At 40.5% G+C, this 18,953-nt stretch overlaps 1 protein-coding gene across 3 annotated transcripts in view; it reads left to right on the top strand.

The window, feature by feature from the left end:
- exosc9 (exosome component 9) overlaps nucleotides 1–18,953 on the top strand; it is a 47,498-nt gene that overhangs the window by 9,801 nt on the left and 18,744 nt on the right. For all 3 annotated transcript variants that reach the window (XM_061908538.1, XM_061908548.1, XM_061908556.1), the window contains 5 exons: nucleotides 3,510–3,629; nucleotides 3,828–3,930; nucleotides 4,822–4,959; nucleotides 5,262–5,344; nucleotides 6,286–6,418. In XM_061908538.1, the coding sequence (XP_061764522.1) occupies nucleotides 3,510–3,629; nucleotides 3,828–3,930; nucleotides 4,822–4,959; nucleotides 5,262–5,344; nucleotides 6,286–6,418 (577 nt within the window). The remainder of the gene's footprint in view (nucleotides 1–3,509; nucleotides 3,630–3,827; nucleotides 3,931–4,821; nucleotides 4,960–5,261; nucleotides 5,345–6,285; nucleotides 6,419–18,953) is intronic.

An 18,953-nucleotide genomic window follows, 5' to 3' on the forward strand; every position in this document is an offset into this window, starting at 1 on the left:
GCTGCTCCTCCACATCAAGAGGAGCCAGATGAGGTGGTTCGGGCATCCGGTCAGGATGCCACCCGAACGCCTCCCTACGGACGTGTTTCGGGCATGTCCGACCTGTAGGAAGCCACGGGGAAGACTCAGGACACGTTGGAAAGACTATCTCTCCCAGCTGGCCTGGGAACGCCTCGGGATCCCCCGGGAGGAGCTGGACGAGGTGGCTGGGCTTAGGCTGCTGCCCTTGCGACCCGACCTCGGATAAGCGGAAGAAGATGGATGGATGGACAACACAGCGTGAACGTAGTTAAGCAAGATAAGTGGATGGAGTCTATACAAGAGAATGGAACTGTGGTAACTTTTAAGCTGGACACAGATAGCAAAATCTAACTAGATTAGTGAGCGGGACATCGAGGCAATGGAAATAAAACCACAAATGTATCCCAATCTTAAACCACTGAAGGCTTACAATGGTCAACCCAAAAAAACTCTGAGGAGAAGCAAGCTCAGAATCGAAGTAAAAGGGAAGGTGCAATACCTAATGTTTGCTGTAGTTCGAGAGGGGCATGAATCCTTACTAGGAGACTTAGTGTCTGAAAAACTAGGCCAACATTAACAGAAATCATCTAAAAGCGCTAAAGCGATTGTTAACCCTGGCATGTTTAAAGGGTTTGGTGTGTTAACGTTCACCTGCAACCTGTTATTCATGTACCATGGCAAGTTCCAGTACTGTTTATGAGAAAAGCTGATACAGGAACTAGATCGAATTACATCTTCAGCAGTTATGAAACCAACATAAAATTCCACAGAATGGGTGAACTAAATGGTGATCTTTGTGTGTGCATGGATCCTAAAGACTTAAATGCCAACATAAAAAGAGAGCATTATCGGATTCCTACTAGAGAGGAAATTATAAGTTAAATGCCAGGTATTAGATTCTTCACTAAACTGGATACATCTCAAGGATTTTGGTAAATGGTAAATGGGTTGTACTTGTATAGCGCTTTTCTACCTTTTTAAGGAACTCAAAGCGCTTCGACACTATTTCCACATTCACCCATTCACACACACATATTCACACGCTGATGGCGGGAGCTGCCATGCACGGCGCTAACCAGGACCCATCAGGAGCAAGGGTGGAGTGTCTTGCTCAAGGACACAACGGATGTGACTAGGATGGTAGAAAGTGGGGATTGAACCAGTAACCCTCAGATTGCTGGCACGGCCACTCTCCCAACTTCGCCACGTCGTCCCCATTTTATATGGTTTAATCTTGGCAAATTAAACCATATGAAGAAAGCACAAGATACCACACATTTAATACTCCTTTTGAACATTATTGTTTTTGAGGATGCCTTATAATGAATGCGAATAAAAATATAAAGAGTTGCAGGAATGACTAAGTTGTCACAGAATAGTTTAATTTGCTTACAGATAGTGTTTAGTTCGTTTAAATCTTAATTTAAAATCCTCGATATGGAAGAAAATAGGAGTATTGTGACATAAGATTAGAGGGATCTGCTTTTAAAGGTGCAGGTAAATTAAACGAAGTAATACGTATACCCTTTGAATTAGAAATATTGAGTTAACCTTTATTAAGAACAATTAATGTTTGGATTTTATACATATTTATAACAGATATTGTAACCGGACAGCAGTGATAAAAAAAATGTCTTTCATTTGCAGACACACCAAATTAAATACTGAGGGGACATTTATTTATTTACAGTGGGCCCATCTTTAAATAACAAGAAGGTTAATCAGAAGCCTACAGAAGGCATTAATTTCAATAGGCTGATTTGGCCTTAAGATACTTTAAGACTGTTTGTTAAAATAATAATTTGTATCATGACATGGAAAAAAAAGAAAATAAAAAAGAGGGAGACTGAAAAGCAGTATGCATTTTGGGTGAGTGTGTAGGGTTGGGTATCGTTTGAATTCGAATGATTCCGATTCCGATTCTTTTTTTCGATTCCGATTCCTGACGATTCTCGATTCCGATTCTTTCTTTAAAAAAAAAAAAAAAAAAAAAGGCAGGGTCAAAAAAAAGTTTAAGATATTTTAAATGAGCTAGCTAACCTACAGTCTTTCTGAATGAAATAGTCTGACATTCTCCATCAATTTTAATTCTATTAACTTTTTATGAATTTTACTATAAATTCCTCACAGGGCTGTTTTGAACTAGAATATAAATATCAAATCTATGAACTTGAATGTAAATATTATAAATTATGAATAGATTTTCACAGGGGTACACTTTCCTCAAGAGAGCTTTATTTTTGAAAACACATTTACACATAAGTGTATGATGCCATACACTTGACCATATCCGCCTTCTCAGGCAGGATGCGTGAGCGTTCTGGACAGATAGTGTCTCCTCTTGAAGACGGGACACGCATTTATTTGTACTCTATGAACTTGGATGTGCTTCATCATGTTCGACGTACACCCTCCTAAGCACGAAACAGTCCTGTCGCACGTGTTGCATTTCGCCGACATTTAATTTTTTTTAGTAAAATAAAGCCACACTTTCGACCGTCGACGCCCACTATCCATGCTTGACTGACTCGCTCGGCTTTGCTAACACTTCCGGCGGTGGGCGCTTCTTCGTTGGTGTTCAACGGCTTCTTCTTCCGGGTCGGCGGACATTTTTTTTCCGGTCGGCGGACAGGGTATCGAAACTAGGAGTCGAAATTTAAACTTTTGAACGATTCCGGGAGAATCGGAAAGTTAGTCCCGGTTCCAATCGATACTCGATACCCAACCCTATGAGTGTGTAGTGAGCTTTTACGACTCCCACCCTGAAGAATGCAGAGGGGGATTTGTGTTGGCCCTGCGATGAGGGGGCGACTTGTCCAGGGTGTACCCCGCCATCTGCCTGTGTGCAGCTGGGATAGGTTCCAGCGACCCCGTAAGAGACAAGCGGTAGAAAATGGATGGACGGATGGCCTTTTGAAATCTGCTCTGCACCAGAGGTCTTTGATAGAGCCATGGAGCATATCATGGAGGGAATCAAAGGCATCTGAGTTTATGTGGATGCCATTGTGGTCTGGGGCTTTACACTTGATCCACATAATGAGAGACTGTTAATATTGAAAAGCATACACGTATGGATTTGAAGGTCAATAAAGCAAAGTGTCAGTTTGGTGTCACAGCAGTCACATTCCTTGAAGACAAGCTCACAGCTGCTGGAGTGGAACCATACAACGAAAAATAAGAGAAATACTAGAAATGCCCAGACCAGAAGATAAAAAATGAGTCTTAGGGGTTTTAGTAAAGATAAACTTATTGGCACGATAGGATTCTGTGTGTGTGTGAATGACTGCTTTAGTGCATACAGTATACAGCGAAGAACAAACCACCAGTCTGTCATTAGCTGATGTCATACCTGATGGCATTGAAAAACAATTTTTTGAAAAATCAAATTGTTGCCCTACATATGTTTTCACAGGAAACATAAACATATTTCTCGTGTGCTTTTATGGCCCAAAGTGGTTAAACTGAGTAAAGTGTATTTTTTTATACAGAGTCATGGCTCAGGTGTCCTGTGAGCTGGTGGCCCCCAAGGAGAACCGGCCAAATGAGGGGTTCATGCTTTTTAATATAGAGCTGTCACCAATGGCATCCCCAGCATTTGAACAGGGCAGGTCAGTGTTTACACTAGATGATTTGATTTTGAAGTTTAGTTTAATTCTATATAGTGCCAGAGTATAGGCCATGCAAGGATACCATTCCTTTGGAATAGGTCTTTACCTTTCCCTTTAGTTGAACAATTCATGTTTACACATCAGCATGGCATTCAACCAAGGGCGGTACACATGCTGTACCATCTTCTTTCTCTGAAGGCAATCAGAGCTGTTAGTGAAGCTAAACCGACAGCTGGAGAGATGCTTACGGAACTCCAAGTGCATTGATATTGAATCTTTGTGTGTGGTGTCTGGAGAAAAGGTACAAACCAGCATGTCCAGTGAAGTCAAAACTAGGTGTGTCCCGATACAATTTTTTCACTTCCGATACGAAGCCGATATTTAAACCTTGAGTATTTGCCAATACCGAGATTGTTTTGATGTGATATCAACAGAAATCAGACGTACTTTTATTATTTTGTAGTGTGGAGTTAGGGTTGCGCGAATTAGGGTTGTGTGGCATAACTGATATACATTTTAAATTTGGCCAACGATAAAGTTTTTAAAACAATCGTCATATTGGGATAACGCATGTTATTGAAATATTGTGGTTGTGTCCTGCAAATTTAACGGTGACAACCGAACAAATATGTCCTCAATGCACTGCAGAGTCCTCGCTTGCTAGGCAATGCCTAACATCTCTCCACAATGTGAAGCTCCTTCTAAATCACTAATCCTTTCCTCCAAGGCGCCAATTAAATATCATTATTTAAGTATTTTTAATTACAAGTAACATTATAACTGCAGGATGATGAATAGCTTAACATGCTACAATACAAACCGTTGGAGTATATGCTAAGCTAAAGTGCTTTAAAGTAAAGAAAGGATCGATCGATACAGATTATCAACAGTATTGAGGCCAAGCATAGTATCAGGACAAGTGTCAGGTAAAAAAAAATGGTCGTTTTTGTTATCGTTTACAGACTCAGAAAATTAGTCCATTGACATAGTAGAACTTTGAGGGCTGTCACCGTGTATTGTTGTAGCTTTCCAGCTTTGCACAAGTAAATGCGCTCTGGATCGCGCGTTTTTTAGATGCAAGCCGATAAAATCCGAACGATATCCAATATCAATATTGGATAGGGACACCCCTAGTCAAAACACTCTTTTCTGGTGGAACTATGACAGTGCTTGTTACATTGTGTGTGGTAAGGTGTGGCAAATTCGAGTAGATGTTCACATGCTGAATCATGATGGGAACCTAATGGATGCTGCCAGCATCGCTGCTATTGCCGCTTTGTGCCACTTCAGAAGACCTGATGTTGGCATTCAGGGAGATGAAGTCACTGTGGTGAGTACCTAATACTTTACTGATTAAACATTGTTTTGCACGGTCAGGTGTACTTTTCTGCTCTCCTATGTCGTTACCATTAAGTAATCAAGAGTGTGATGTTTTAGTGTAAGTCCAAATGATAGCTGAATGAACTTTTAAGTCACTCACACTGTACACAGAACACATCAAGTACGTATATAAGTTAGTTTGACCTATTTCCATTTTTATTTTTTTTAATTTAATATTTTATGGTAGTGCATTGTTACCGTTGAAATGTTGGGATCACTCTCCTGCAACTAACTATGTCTCTGTCCTCTCAGTACAGTCCAGAAGAAAGGGATTTCATTCCTCTTAGTATCTACCACATGCCCATCAGTGTCAGCTTCGCCTTCTTTCAAAAAGGGTAATATGCCATTTTAAAACCTAATTATATGTTTGAATAACTGCTCAAGAAATTATTACTATACTTTCTGACTACTATTTTTATTTGACACCTCTGCAATGTTGGGTTAATAATTATTTCCATAAAATATTTATTTCATTGTGTCTTGTAAAATGACTGCTAAGGTTTACTTGAGGGGTGTCCGCATTCGAAATGGGTATTGATACGATGTAAACAAAAACATGTATGAGATTAAATCAACTTGCATCTTAAATGTCTGATACAAGCAATCCTGTCACATGTTTACTTGTGCAAAGCTGGACAGCCAGTTGACATCTAAATGTTCCCCAATAAGCATATAAAGTTGGTGTTTACAAGAGGTAAATGGAGTAGGCTATAGGTTACTAGGAGCAACGACCCAACAGCTAAACACACAATAGCACACAAGTTAAACATACAAATTAAGTATTCTTCACCCTATTGCAGTCTAAAACCGCACATTTGTCAATATAAACTAGTATGAAATAATTTATAGTTGCATATTACTTACACACACAAAGTCTCCAAGGCGGAAGCTTATTGGGACATATACAATAACAAACGTGTCCGCATCAATCAATTTACTGCAACATCTTAACTTAATGCATTTTTGTGAAATCTGGGTGTTGCCAACAAACAAGTAATACGCCACTTCAACTTAAAGACAGTATGAATACATTCCAAACGCTTAATAATTGATTGGTGATTTGATAGTGATCCAATATCTGTTTCATATTTGAAATGAAAAAATCTGGACACCCCAAGTTTTTCTACTTTAAAAGTTATGAAGTGTTCATATATTTGTAAGAAGGGTGAACTTGCAAAATCGGCAAATAATAATTTCTCCTACGGTGGGTCTGTGTTTTTTGCTGTGCCAATATCCAGAAATATGGTTGTGTATTTATTACCCCCCTCTTTTGCAGGACTTATCTGCTTGTAGATCCATGCGAACGGGAGGAGTGCGTGATGGATGGCTTGCTGATGATTGCCATGAACAAACACAGAGAAATCTGCTCAATTCAGTCCAGCGGAGGCATCATGTTGCTGAAAGAACAGGTTAGTAGACTTCTATTATTGGCCTTCTACAGTGTACAAAGTTATGGAGTAAAAAGTTTCTGCCAACATTACAGTATATTGGCGGCATGCTGACAACCAGCCAGTGGCGCTAAGTGCTGATTGTTGAGGCCACTCAAATCGCATTGAAAAAGAAAGGAAATACTCACCACTGCCTCGTCTAGTTTCTACACTGTATTCGTCCAGTGTACTTGAGACTAGGGCTGCAACTAATGATTAATTTGATAATCGATTAATCTGTCGATTATTACTTCGATTAATCGTTTAATAATCGGATAAAAGAGACAAACTACATTTCTATCCTTTCCAATATTTTATTTAAAAAAAACAGCATACTTAGACTTAGACAAACTTTAATGATCCATAAGGGAAATTGTTCTGGCACCATGTCCTTTCGACTTGCCAAATAAAACAAGGCAAGTGTTACAAATATGTTTTTTGTTTTTATAAAGTGCACCATTGTCCTGCACAATAGCAATAATTTTGCTTAGGGGAATTTCAAACCTGGCTACTACCTATTCAAACCATTCTGCAATGTTGGATGCTGAATGTCTTTCCTCTAGTGCAGGGGTCGGGAACCTTTTTGGCCGAGAGAGCCATACAAGCCAAATATTTTAAAAAGTATTTCCGTGAGAGCCATATAATATTTTATTAAAGACTGAATACAACTAAATCCGTGCATTTTTAAGTAAGCCCAACATTTTTAGTGTATGATAGGTCTCTTATTTTTTTTTAATAACGTTGTTATTCTGAAGCTAACCAACAATAAATAAAATACTTCTTACCATTAATGCAACTTCCTGAACAGGTGCGGTAGAAACCAAAGGGATGGATTAAAATGCATGTGAATGTTTTATATTTTGAACGTTATTTTTGACACTGTGATTACCAGCGGAATTATTAATTACTTACCGTGTGAAGCAATGTCAGCTAAGATTTATCTGAGAGCCAGATGCAGTCATCAAAAGAGCCACATTTGGCTCTAGAGCCATAGGTTCCCTACCTCTGCTCTAGTGGCATGGTGGTGAGGCAGATTGACTTCATGTTCCATTCCTCTCCAATGTAGTGGCATGTATTGCCAAGGTGGCTACACTTGTCCACACAAGTAGTGAGAGCAGTTTTGCTCTGGTTGGCTTTTATGTCGGTCAACAACTGCATGGAATGTCCGCTCGTACTTCCTCTCCATCAGTTTGGTAAAATGGTTTCTCGAGGGAAGGGTGTAACCAGGGTTGAGGACGTGAATCATTTGTCTAAAACCTTCATCCTCCACCATTGATAGTCGCCTCATGTCAGTTACCAACATATTCAGGATAGCATCAGTCAATGCAGCCCCTTGCCGTGGTGTGCACACCTTCCTTTGTACAAAGTCTCTAATACTGCCTTGTTTCTTTCTGAAATGAGAAAAACCATATGATGAATGTACATAGTAGCATCATTTACATGTAACTCAATACATACCCAGTTGATTTAATTAATCATTTCTGACGAATACGCCACCACATTAAAAAAAAAAAAAGCTAAATTAGATAAATGCACATTGGAGTTGCAGAATGCACCAATAACAACACAGAAATGTAACTCATCAGATCAAAACTGGATCTGATATAGTGCATGTTTCTGTTCTGAATAATAATGGATTCACTTTAGGTTACCTCTGAATAATAGCATGAAATATTCCAGCACCTTCATAACGTTTAGTTATGCTAAAGTGTCACTCAAGTCTAAATATATTTATATAGCTTTATTGGGCCCGGCTACATTGATCCATTATCCAACCAACCTGAGATATTTCTGTTTGTTACGTTTATACATGCGTTTTCTCTCTGAAAACGGAGTCAAATGTGCCAGAGACACATTTTAACCCTGCGTTGCAACAAAGACATAACGTTAAAGTTACTCACATAAAAAGCTGAACTTATGAATGAATGCCTGTTGCGACTCAAAACAACACAGAAAATGAAGTCACCGCACTATCCAAAAAGTTCCTAACACTCTGAAAGTTAATACACAACAGTTGCTGCCTAACTCCACACAGAGACCACGAGCCCTGGGTTCAAACCGAGGACCTTCTTGTGAGGCACCAGCACTAAGCCCTGTTCCACCATGCTCCCCTACATTTCTGTAGTATTTAGTGGTGAATAACAATGCAGCAGCTCTGTTTTGATGGATAAATACTACTGATCACTAGATGGGAAGTCCCTTTGTCGTTATGAGGAGAAAACGGTCATAATTGGATGCAAGGATCCTTACTTGATCGACAAGGTTGAGTGGAGAAGAGATCACATAATCTTCCTCCATGTTTCATACCCGGGCTAAGTGAAAACGACTTCCGGACGGCTTCGAAGCGATTCTGGACCACCATATGCCGCCTCAGGAAGGGGAAGCAGTGCACTATCAACACCGTGTATGGTGCGGATGGTGTTCTGCTGACTTCGACTGCGGTTGTGTGGATTGCTGGAGGGAATACTTCGAAGACCTCCTCATTCCCACTAACACGTCTTCCTTTGAGGAAGTGGTGCCTGGGGAATCTGTGGTGGGCTCTCCTATTTCTGGGGCTGAGATTGCTGAGGTAGTTAAAAAGCTCCTTGGCGGCAAGGCCCCGGGGGTAGATTAGATCCGCCCGGAGTTCCTTAAGGCTCTGGATGCTGTGGGGCTGTCTTGGTTGACAAGACTCTGCAGCATCGCGTGGACATCGGGGGCGGTACCTTTGGATTGGCAGACCTGGGTGGTGGTCACTCTCTTTAAGAAGGGGGACCGGAGGGTGTGTTCCAACTATCGTGGGATCACACTCCTCAGCCTTCCCGGTAAGGTTTATTCAGGTGTACTGGATTCAGGAGGAACAGTGTGGGTTTCGTCCTGGTCGTGGAACTGTGGACCAGCTCTGTACTCTCGGCAGGGTTCTTGAGGGTGCATGGGAGTTTGCCCAACCAGTCTACATGTGCTTTGTGGACTTGGAGAAGGCATTCGACCGTGTCCCTTGGGAAGTCCTGTGGGGAGTGCTCAAAGAGTATGGGGTACCGGACTGTCTTATTGTGGCAGTCCGCTCCCTGCATGATCAGTGTCAGAGCTTCGTCCGCATTGCTGGCAGTAAGTCGGACACGTTTCCAGTGAGGGTTGGAGTCCGCCAAGGCTGTCCTTGGTCACCGATTCTGTTCATAACTTTTATGGACAGAATTTCTAGGCGCAGTTAAGGCGTTGAGGGGTTCCGGTTTGGTGGCCGCGGGATTAGGTCTTTGCTTTTTGCAGATGTGGTCCTGATGGCTTCATCTGGCCGGGATCTTCAGCTCTCACTGGATCGGTTCGCAGCCGAGTGTGAAGCGACCGGAATGAGAATCAGCACCTCCAAGTCCGAGTCCATGGTTCTCGCCCGGAAAAGGGTGGAGTGCCATCTCCGGATTGGGGAGGAGACCCTGCCCCAAATGGAGGAGTTCAAGTACCTAGGAGTCTTGTTCACGAGTGGGGGAAGAGTGGATCGTGAGATTGACAGGCGGATCGGTGTGGTGTCTTCAGTAATGCGGACGCTGTATCGATCCGTTGTGGTAAAGAAAGAGCTGAGCCGGAAGGCAAAGCTCTCAATTTATCGGTCAATCTACTTTCCCATCCTCACCTATGGTCATGAGCTTTGGGTCATGACCGAAAGGATAAGATCACGGATACAAGCGGCCGAAATGAGTTTCCTCCGCTGGGTGGCGGGTCTCTCCCTTAGAGACAGGGTCAGAAGCTCTGCCATCCGGGAGGGACTCAAAGTAAAGCCGCTGCTCCTCCACATCAAGAGGAGCCAGATGAGGTGGCTCGGGCATCTGGTCAGGATGCCACCCGAACGCCTCCCTAGGGAGGTGTTTAGGGCACGTCCAACCGGTAGGAGACCACGGGGAAGACCCAGGACACGTTGGGAATACTATGTCTCCCGGCTGGCCTGGGAACGCCTCGGGATCCCCCGGGCAGAGCTAGACGAAGTGGCTGGGGAGAGGGAAGTCTGGGCTTCCCTGCTTAGGCTGCTGCCCCCGCGAACCGACCTTGGATGAGCGGAAGAAGATGGATGGATGGAACAATGAGAATAGAAATATAACAGTAAAATAAGAATATAACCAGAGAAACTAGGCAGTAGTGACCATGTTATAAAAAAGACCTGACCTCGGATAAGCAGAAGAAGATGGATGGATAAATATTTGGGGTTTTGGCACCAGCCCCTGGACTAAATTTGACCAATCTAAGTCTATGAGCATGAACTGATGAAGCCTACTCGAATGAAAGGAGAAATGTCTTCTAAGACAAACCAAACAGTCCAGTTGCAATCGATTTACATGCCCTGAAATTACACTGACTTGGATGAATGAGTACATTTATTGACATACTTCATTTTTTAACGCAGTCCATTTTAGATTTTTAAAGACTTTAAAAATGTGTAAAAAGCTATGACTGCTTTGTTTGTGGATGGGTTTGTGATGGGTTTGTATAAACTCAGTGGACATTGTATGTCAAGGCTAGAGCCATGCACTTTCAGAAATGATCGGACCCAGGTTTTGATAACCCGGATAACCAATCTCCGGTCATTTCAGCGCACCTACTGTTGTGGTGGAGGGTCCGAAGCTTAAACAGCAAACAAAGTGAATTTAGTACAACGTTTTATTGACCCATAATCAAAAAGTACAAAGTTGGATTGAATTGCCCATGCAGACAGACAACGTCCTCCGAAGGCGTTGGATGAATCGAGAATAATGCGAATCACACATAATATTGGTCTACTGGCCTTTTATATGTTTCCTTCATGTGTCAAGGTCCTGTTGTTTTGGACCTGTTTGTTCTGCAACATCCTTAAATCCCTTAATCATAATAGACAATCAGAACATTTTGTAGAATGGTCAGACCGACCACAGTTTCAACTTTAACCCACATAAGCTTTTCCAGTGGTTCAGAATAGAAAAAAAGAAACGAGCAGACATTCTTTTACTTTCGTGTCCTTTTTAATGCTTTTTGACAGACTTTCTTTTCGGACTTCGACAGACACAAAATATGGTACAAAAGGTCAGAAATTCCACTACATACCCCCATTGAGGCAAAAACCCTAATGTTGTTATGCGGGGCGAAAATTCCTCTATGACCCTCACTGAGCAATCGCTGTTATCAGCCTGCAGTAAAACCATCTCACAGAACACAATTAGTGGCCTCCCCTTTGATTTAGTAAAATGGAATAAAAGAATACTTTGATCATGAACATCATTGAACATAATTATATGAATATACATATGAATATACATATGAATATACATATAAATATACATACGGTGGAGAAGGAGATACACTCAAACAGTCCGGCTTTGTCTCTCTTTGAGGTGTGTGGCTCTGTCCATTGGGCAGACTGTGCAGTGGCATGTGCTTGCTGGCCGTTATGGGGACGGCTGAGAGGGAGTTGGAGCTGTTGGTGCTCAAGTCCAGGTCCTCTGCTTGCTTCAAGGCCTTCTTGTCGTTTGGTACTCCCGACACCTCCTTCCACAGCTGCTGGAGTTCCGATGGACACATTGTGGCTGGCAACCTTAGTCGTTCTCGTCATCGCTGGCAAGGTGTTTTCTCTTCTCTGAGGTGGTCCCAGTCAGGTCTCTGGAACAGGTCTGGGATCCGACTTTGACCCTGACCCTCTCGGTGGGTGGAAGGGAATCTGGAATGGCAGCCTGCCATCCTCGAATCTGCACAGAGGAACTGACACACAAATTCTGCATCTTTTTTATTTTATAATTACCTTTTTGGTCTCACGCTGATTCCTCCTTCCGTAGACAGTTATGTCCTGGGAAGGGACAATCTGTATGCAGCTCACAGGGTAAAAAATTCAAAAGCGCAAAAACAATTGTATTAAGGGACATTCAAATGATCATTAACACTAATGGCAACTTGTCAATCAAATTCAATTGGGTCTGTCTACAGATTTTAGCCAATTTGTTTTGATGTTCTGGTTCATCCTTTTCAACATTACCTTGGGACTGAGGATGAACCTATTTTCTAGTCCAAGAGCCTTTTCGACCAAAGCTTAATGAGTTTTTATTTTTAAATGGTTGCTGTTGTTTAACCTATTCTTTTTGGGGAAACCATGTTGGGGTATTAGATCATTTGATCATTTACAAAACATTTAATTACTGAATTGGCATCTTCCTTTGAGGTTGGGGTAGTTTCCGCCAACCCATCCATCCATCCATCCAGCCATCCATCTTTTTCCGCTTATCCGAGGTCGGGTCGCAGGGGCAGGAGCCTAAGCAGGGAAGCCCAGACTTCCCTCTCCCTAGCCACTTCGTTTAGCTCTTCCCGGGGGATCCCGAGGCGTTCCCAGGCCAGCTGGGAGACGTAGTCTTCCCAACGTGTCCTGGGTCTTCCCCGTGGCCTCTTACCGGTTGGACGTGCCCTAAACACCTCCCTCGGGAGGCGTTCAGGTGGCATCCTGACCAGATGCCCGAACCACCTCATCTGGCTCCTCTTGATGTGGAGGAGCAGCGGCTTTACTATGAGTTCCTCCCGGATGACAGAGCTTCTCACCCTATCTCTAAGGGAGAGACAACACTTTCCGCCAACCACTAACCATTAATTAAATAAAAACCTTGACGCGCTCAAACTTGACACAGTCCAAACTCACCTCCTCCCCCCTCTGTCCCTGAAAAAGGGACAGTGTTAGTCGTAGTAGTGGTAGTAGTAATACTTTCAGAAACGTCCAAGAAAAAGAAAAGGCAGCTGATAGTCAAGCGCAGCAAGAGCAGAGGCGGAGGACAGGTCATGTTTGAGGTCAATGTTTGCTTTTGCAATAGTAATTTGATATTTTACAACACATAGTGAATTATTGTGGCCTCAATAATTCACTAAGTACTTTATTTAATTTAGTCTTTATATGATAGGAAAATGCACGGAAACATTGTTCAAAAACAGATATGCTCTGTACCAGATTATCGAAATAGCTACTTTCCATCTGCAGTCCCTGGCTACCTAAATTAAAAGAATACAAAATACATGCAATAAAATTATGACACTAATTAATCATAATTAATAATGTATATATATTAATAATAATTAATCAATAACTAATCATAATATAGCATGTAATCAAATTAAGAAAAGTCATAAAATTCCCTTTTATTGACACACTCTTAATATCCAATACAACCACACCTTATTTACATCATCACACAAGGACAATACATGCTCTTGTTCACATCAGTTTTCATTCGTAAAAACTACCATTAGTTTAATGGACACACCTCACAATTTACAACAAAAATGTTCTCATGGATAAATATAATACACATTAAGTTGATGTCAACACAATGCCCACCCTAGTGACCGTGTCAGCAGTTTTGATTGCTCCAAAGCCACTTTTTAACTTACATTTTTCTATTCCTTTTGATATAACTGGGAGAAGGCTAATTGGTCTGTACTTGTTGATGTCTTGTTTATTTCCTGCTTTATGGATTGGGATGATAGTAACAGTTTTCAACATGGTAAGGAAAGTGTTTTCTGTTATTGATTTATTTATCAATGTTGTTATAGGAGCAGTAAGACTATCTTTATACGTCTTAAGGAAGAAAGTTTCTAGATGGTACATATCTAGAGATCGTGAGTTTGATAGTGCAGGGAGGATTTTGTTTACCTTTGTGTCATTTGTTAATTATAAACTTAGTCCATTCTGAAAAAAAATGGCAATTCTTTGCACTGATTTTGAGGGACTTTTTATTCAGGGTTTGTACAGACTGGATGGAATGTTCATTAAAATGATTACTTATGTCCAGACTGTCTGTGATAATACCGCCATTGATATTTAATGTTATAGTGTTGTTTTCTTGTTTGCTCTCTTCCAGTGAGTTTTTCAATGGTTTCCATAACTGTCTGTTCCCTTTTGCAGCTTTGATTAATTCTAAGGGAAAGTCAGCCCTAGACTTCCGCATAAGCCTTGTAACTTCGTTCCTCAAACTTTTAAAAATCATACGATCTGTATTTAGACCTGTTTTAATTGCTCTTTTGAGAACTGAGTACTGATTTTTCATTAGAATCTAAATTGTTTCATTAATCCGAGGTATTTTTATTTCAGCACTTTTCTTTCTGGGTTTTGTTTTAGTGTATTTACAGATAATCTCCTTGATTTTTGTCATTCAAATTTAATTCGAGTAGGGCTGCTTATCATTTGTGTCATGTAGAAGCTGTTTATAATATCCTTAAGTTTCTTTCTACGTGACTTATTTAAGCTGTCCAGATTAATGTCCCCCATAACGTTCAATTCTTTCATACTGTGCTGTTTGAGGATGTCTAAAAATGAATTGAGAAAAATGTCTTTAGCAGTGGGTGGTCAGTATGCTACTATTACCTTGAAATACATTTCTGAGGAAAATGTGATTTTAATTTCAACACTCTCAAGATGATCTACTGGGAGGGTTATTTGTTCACTTTTAATGTTTTCCCTTACATAAATCATAACTCCTCCCCCCTATGTCACTTGATCTGTTTTTCTGTAATCTTGTACCCCGGGACATTAATTAGAACAAAAGGTGTTGTAGGTTTTACCCATGTCTCCGATTGACAAAGGTACCCCAGATTAGAGTCCGACAGTAACTGCTGGATTTGTTCAGTATGGTTCCTGTTGTAGAAAGTTGAATGATGCGGACAAGTTTGTTACTGAATACTTTCTATCAGACTTCTGTCTCTAAGCCATTTTTTGTATGTAATAAGCAACTATAATTATTTGATATGTTTAAATGTGTTGTTTTAGCTCAGCTGTTGTGTAGCTGCTAGCTCCTTGTAGCCTACAGCAGGATTGTCCAAATTGCAGCCCATAGCTATGTGTTAAACAGACAACCGAAACAATTGAAAATGTGGAATTTGGGTGTCGGTTCAATCAGCGGCAGCTACGACCTGTTTTATCATTGGTCCTAAGTCTTTGGTCTCGTAGGCGGGACAGAGAGCAAGGGAACAATGTGGGACAGCATTTGTGTCAACATGAGCAGCCACACCCTGAGTTCCAACATATATATACAGTATATATATATATATATATATATATAAAAAAGGAGTCAAAGGCCTCCTGGTATGAGTTGTCTAACTGGTGATCATAACATATGGCGGGTCGGGTGGTCGTACACACGGAAACAGCTCAGCCAGCCAGGGTTTTCACTGATATAACAGTTGCAGCAGGAGTTGGGGCACTCAGCACGTGTTAGCCATTTCGGTGGTATGAGCTCATGCTCATGGAGGAGCCTTGGTAGTGGTGTCGCAGCTTGGTGGTTGTACCGTCAGGTCCCTTCTGTGCGATATTGAATGTCAGGGTACGGTTTGTAAAGCAGGTCATTACCAAGCAGGCACGGTGTGTGCAGGTCGACCACCAAGGAGTGCTTCAGTGTGTGTTCAGCAATTTGAACCAGAAGTGGCCCGGTCACAGGTAACATTCTTGTGACCTCAGCGAAGCCTTCGACCTTCAAAAGGGAACCACACAGTTTCTTTGGTACCTCTGCATCCAGAGATGAGTGGGTGGCACCAGTGTCAATCACGAACTGATAACATTGTCCGTTGACACTTATGTCCAGCATGGGGCCTGTCTGTATCCCCTGCTGAGCGTCCTTTGCCACGCCTTCGTGTTTGTCCGGCGGCATGACGGGACCTTTCCCGCTCGGAAATGTTGAGACAGTCCTGAACCCAGTGACCAGGTTGGTCACAGGGGAAACAGTTTCCACCCCGGACTGACCTTGAAGCACCGGGCTGTCCACCACCGGAGTCCACCTGTCTGGTCTCACATCTGTTGAGGATTCTCTTCTCCACCTGCTGGAGCTCAAAAGGAAGGTCACCCACTGCTGAATATACTTTAGTTGATTTTTAACATTTCTGCTTCAGAATTTGTTAATTAAGGAGTTGTTTCCTTGTTTCTCTATCCAGCCTTGTCGTTGTCCTCTTGCTTAGTCCAATTCTGCATATCATGTTTAAAATCACAGCCATAATTGTCCCATTACATTTTAAATACATGTTAAATCAACAAAAGAGTATCTATAAGTTGATGAGGCTATCAAAAGTCTATAGCTAACTGAAAGCTGTTGAGATTTGGTGCGCCTGCTTATTATGCCATTATCCTATCTTAGCTCACCACCTAGATGCAGGTGTAATGCAATGTCTAAAAAAATATAATACTCCAAACTAAAAATGTTAGTCTACACCTAAAAGTTAAACGACTTAAAACTTACTTTTATTATATTCATTTTCAAACTCACCTCCACCACGGTAGACATTTTCCTCACAATCCTGTTTCAATACCCCATAAATTGTAAAACTATGGCATAAGAGGTGTTTCACGACAGTGGTTAAATAGTTATTTAAGTAATAGATCGCAATATGTGGAAATTAATAAGACTAAATCACAGCCAAGAAGAGTAACTTGTGGGACTCTACAAGCCTTGTTATTTGGACCTAAGTTATTTATACTTAATTTAAATGATATTTGTTCAGTATCTAATAAATTTAAATGTATTACGTTTGCAGATGATACAAATGTATATTGTTCAGGATAAGACTTTAAACTGCATATTGAATATATAAAGGGAAGAATATCCAAATCCATTGCTGCTCTGTATAAAGTAAGACACATGCTGAATAAGAAATGTCTGCATATGTTATATTATTCTTTTATTTTCCCATATTTAACATATTGTTTATGGAACAAATATAGACCCCATACTTAAACTTAAAAATAAATCATTAGAATAATACACAAGAGTGCTACTATGAACATACCAATCCATTATTTATCAGTTCTAATATGCTAGAATGTTCAGAATTTTAAAACATTTTTTTTTTTTATAAAAACAATGGAAATTATGTTTCGAGTAAAGAACAACAGCCCTTCCAGCCTTTATTCTTAGCTTATTTACATTAAGAGGAGAAAACTATAATTTACGGGGGATATTGATTTCTGAAATAGGTAAAGTAAGAACAACTATAAAATACAAATGTATTTCAGCTTTAGAGGTAGCGGGAGTTAACAAACAACCAAACGAACAAACAAACTTGCAGCGAACCACCATCAACTGCATACGCTGACACGTGAATACCATTTACGAATACTTTCATTCGTCACTTCTTATCTTTTCTTCAACTTGCTTTTTCTTTTACAAACTACATCCTGTATCCATCTCTTCCTTACACTTCACACAATGTTTCTATTTCTATTCTTCTCTACTAGAAACCATTCACGTAAGGTTATAACCATCCTTTTTCTCTTCATTTTTCCAATCCATTCTCTTCACCTTCCCTTCAAACCTCTCCTGCTCTCTCCTGCTCTCTCTTTCTCTCTCTCTTTCTCTCTCTCTCTCTCTCTCTCTCTCTCTCTCTCTCTCTCTCTCTCTCTCACAATAAAAACTTGCATGTAATACATCCATTTTTCTATTTATCTCTTTAAAAACACATCAATCTAAAATAAATCAGTCTTATAAAATACAACAGGGTCAATACCAATCCAAACACAGAGATATATAGAGGCGGAAAATAAGTATAAGAAATACAAAAAACAAGCTAATTGGTATACTACGAACATCTAAGAGGGAATACTACAGTCAATTATTAAACAAGAACAGAAACAACATGAGAGCAACATGGGGCATCCTAAACAGCATCATTAAAAATGGTGCTTAGAAAGATTACCCCCAGTACTTTCTAGATGGAAATGCAAAAAATGACAATATGAACCAAATAGTTGAACGTTTTAATGATTACTTTGTTAATATCAGAAAAAATCTGGAGCAAAGGATTCCAAATGCAGATAATGGGTCAATCTCATTACTTCCACAATTCTCCAAAAACATGGAAAAAATATTCAATAGCCGATTAGATAATTTTATCAACAAAAGTGGGACGCTCGTGGGGAACTAATTTGGATTCAGAGCAAATATCTCAACATCAATAAAATTAATCAAAATAACGGAGGAAATTACCAATGCAATAGACGGTAAAGAATGTGCGGTCGCATTGTTCATGGCTTTAACAAAGCATTTGACACAATTAATCATGATATTTTTATACAAAAACTCAAACGATATGTCATCAGAGGTTTGGTCCTGAACTGGGTAAGAAGCTATTTAACCAACAGGAAGCAATATGTGAAGATGGGTGATAACATGTCAACACGGCTAGATATATCTTGTGTTGTACCCCAGGGATCATTACTGGGACCAAGACTGTTTAATCTTTATAAAAACGACATTTGTAAAATTACAAAGGACCCAAAGTCAGTTCTAATAGCAGACGACACAATCGCTCTCTGTTCAGGAGAGAACACACGGAAGATAATACAAACAATAACGGAAGAAATGAAGAAACCAAAAATGGTTTGACGAATACAGACTTCTTTGAATGTCAGTAAAACTAAAATAATGCTATTTAGTAACAGCAGAAAAGAGCACCAGACACAAACACAAATAGACGGAGTAGATACCGAAAAGGCAAAAGAAACCAGACTCTTTGGCGTACCAATAGATGACAAAATAACCTGGAAATCCCATATACAAAACAT

This window comes from Nerophis ophidion, linkage group LG01 (genome assembly GCF_033978795.1).
Source record: "Nerophis ophidion isolate RoL-2023_Sa linkage group LG01, RoL_Noph_v1.0, whole genome shotgun sequence".
NCBI lineage: Eukaryota > Metazoa > Chordata > Actinopteri > Syngnathiformes > Syngnathidae > Nerophis > Nerophis ophidion.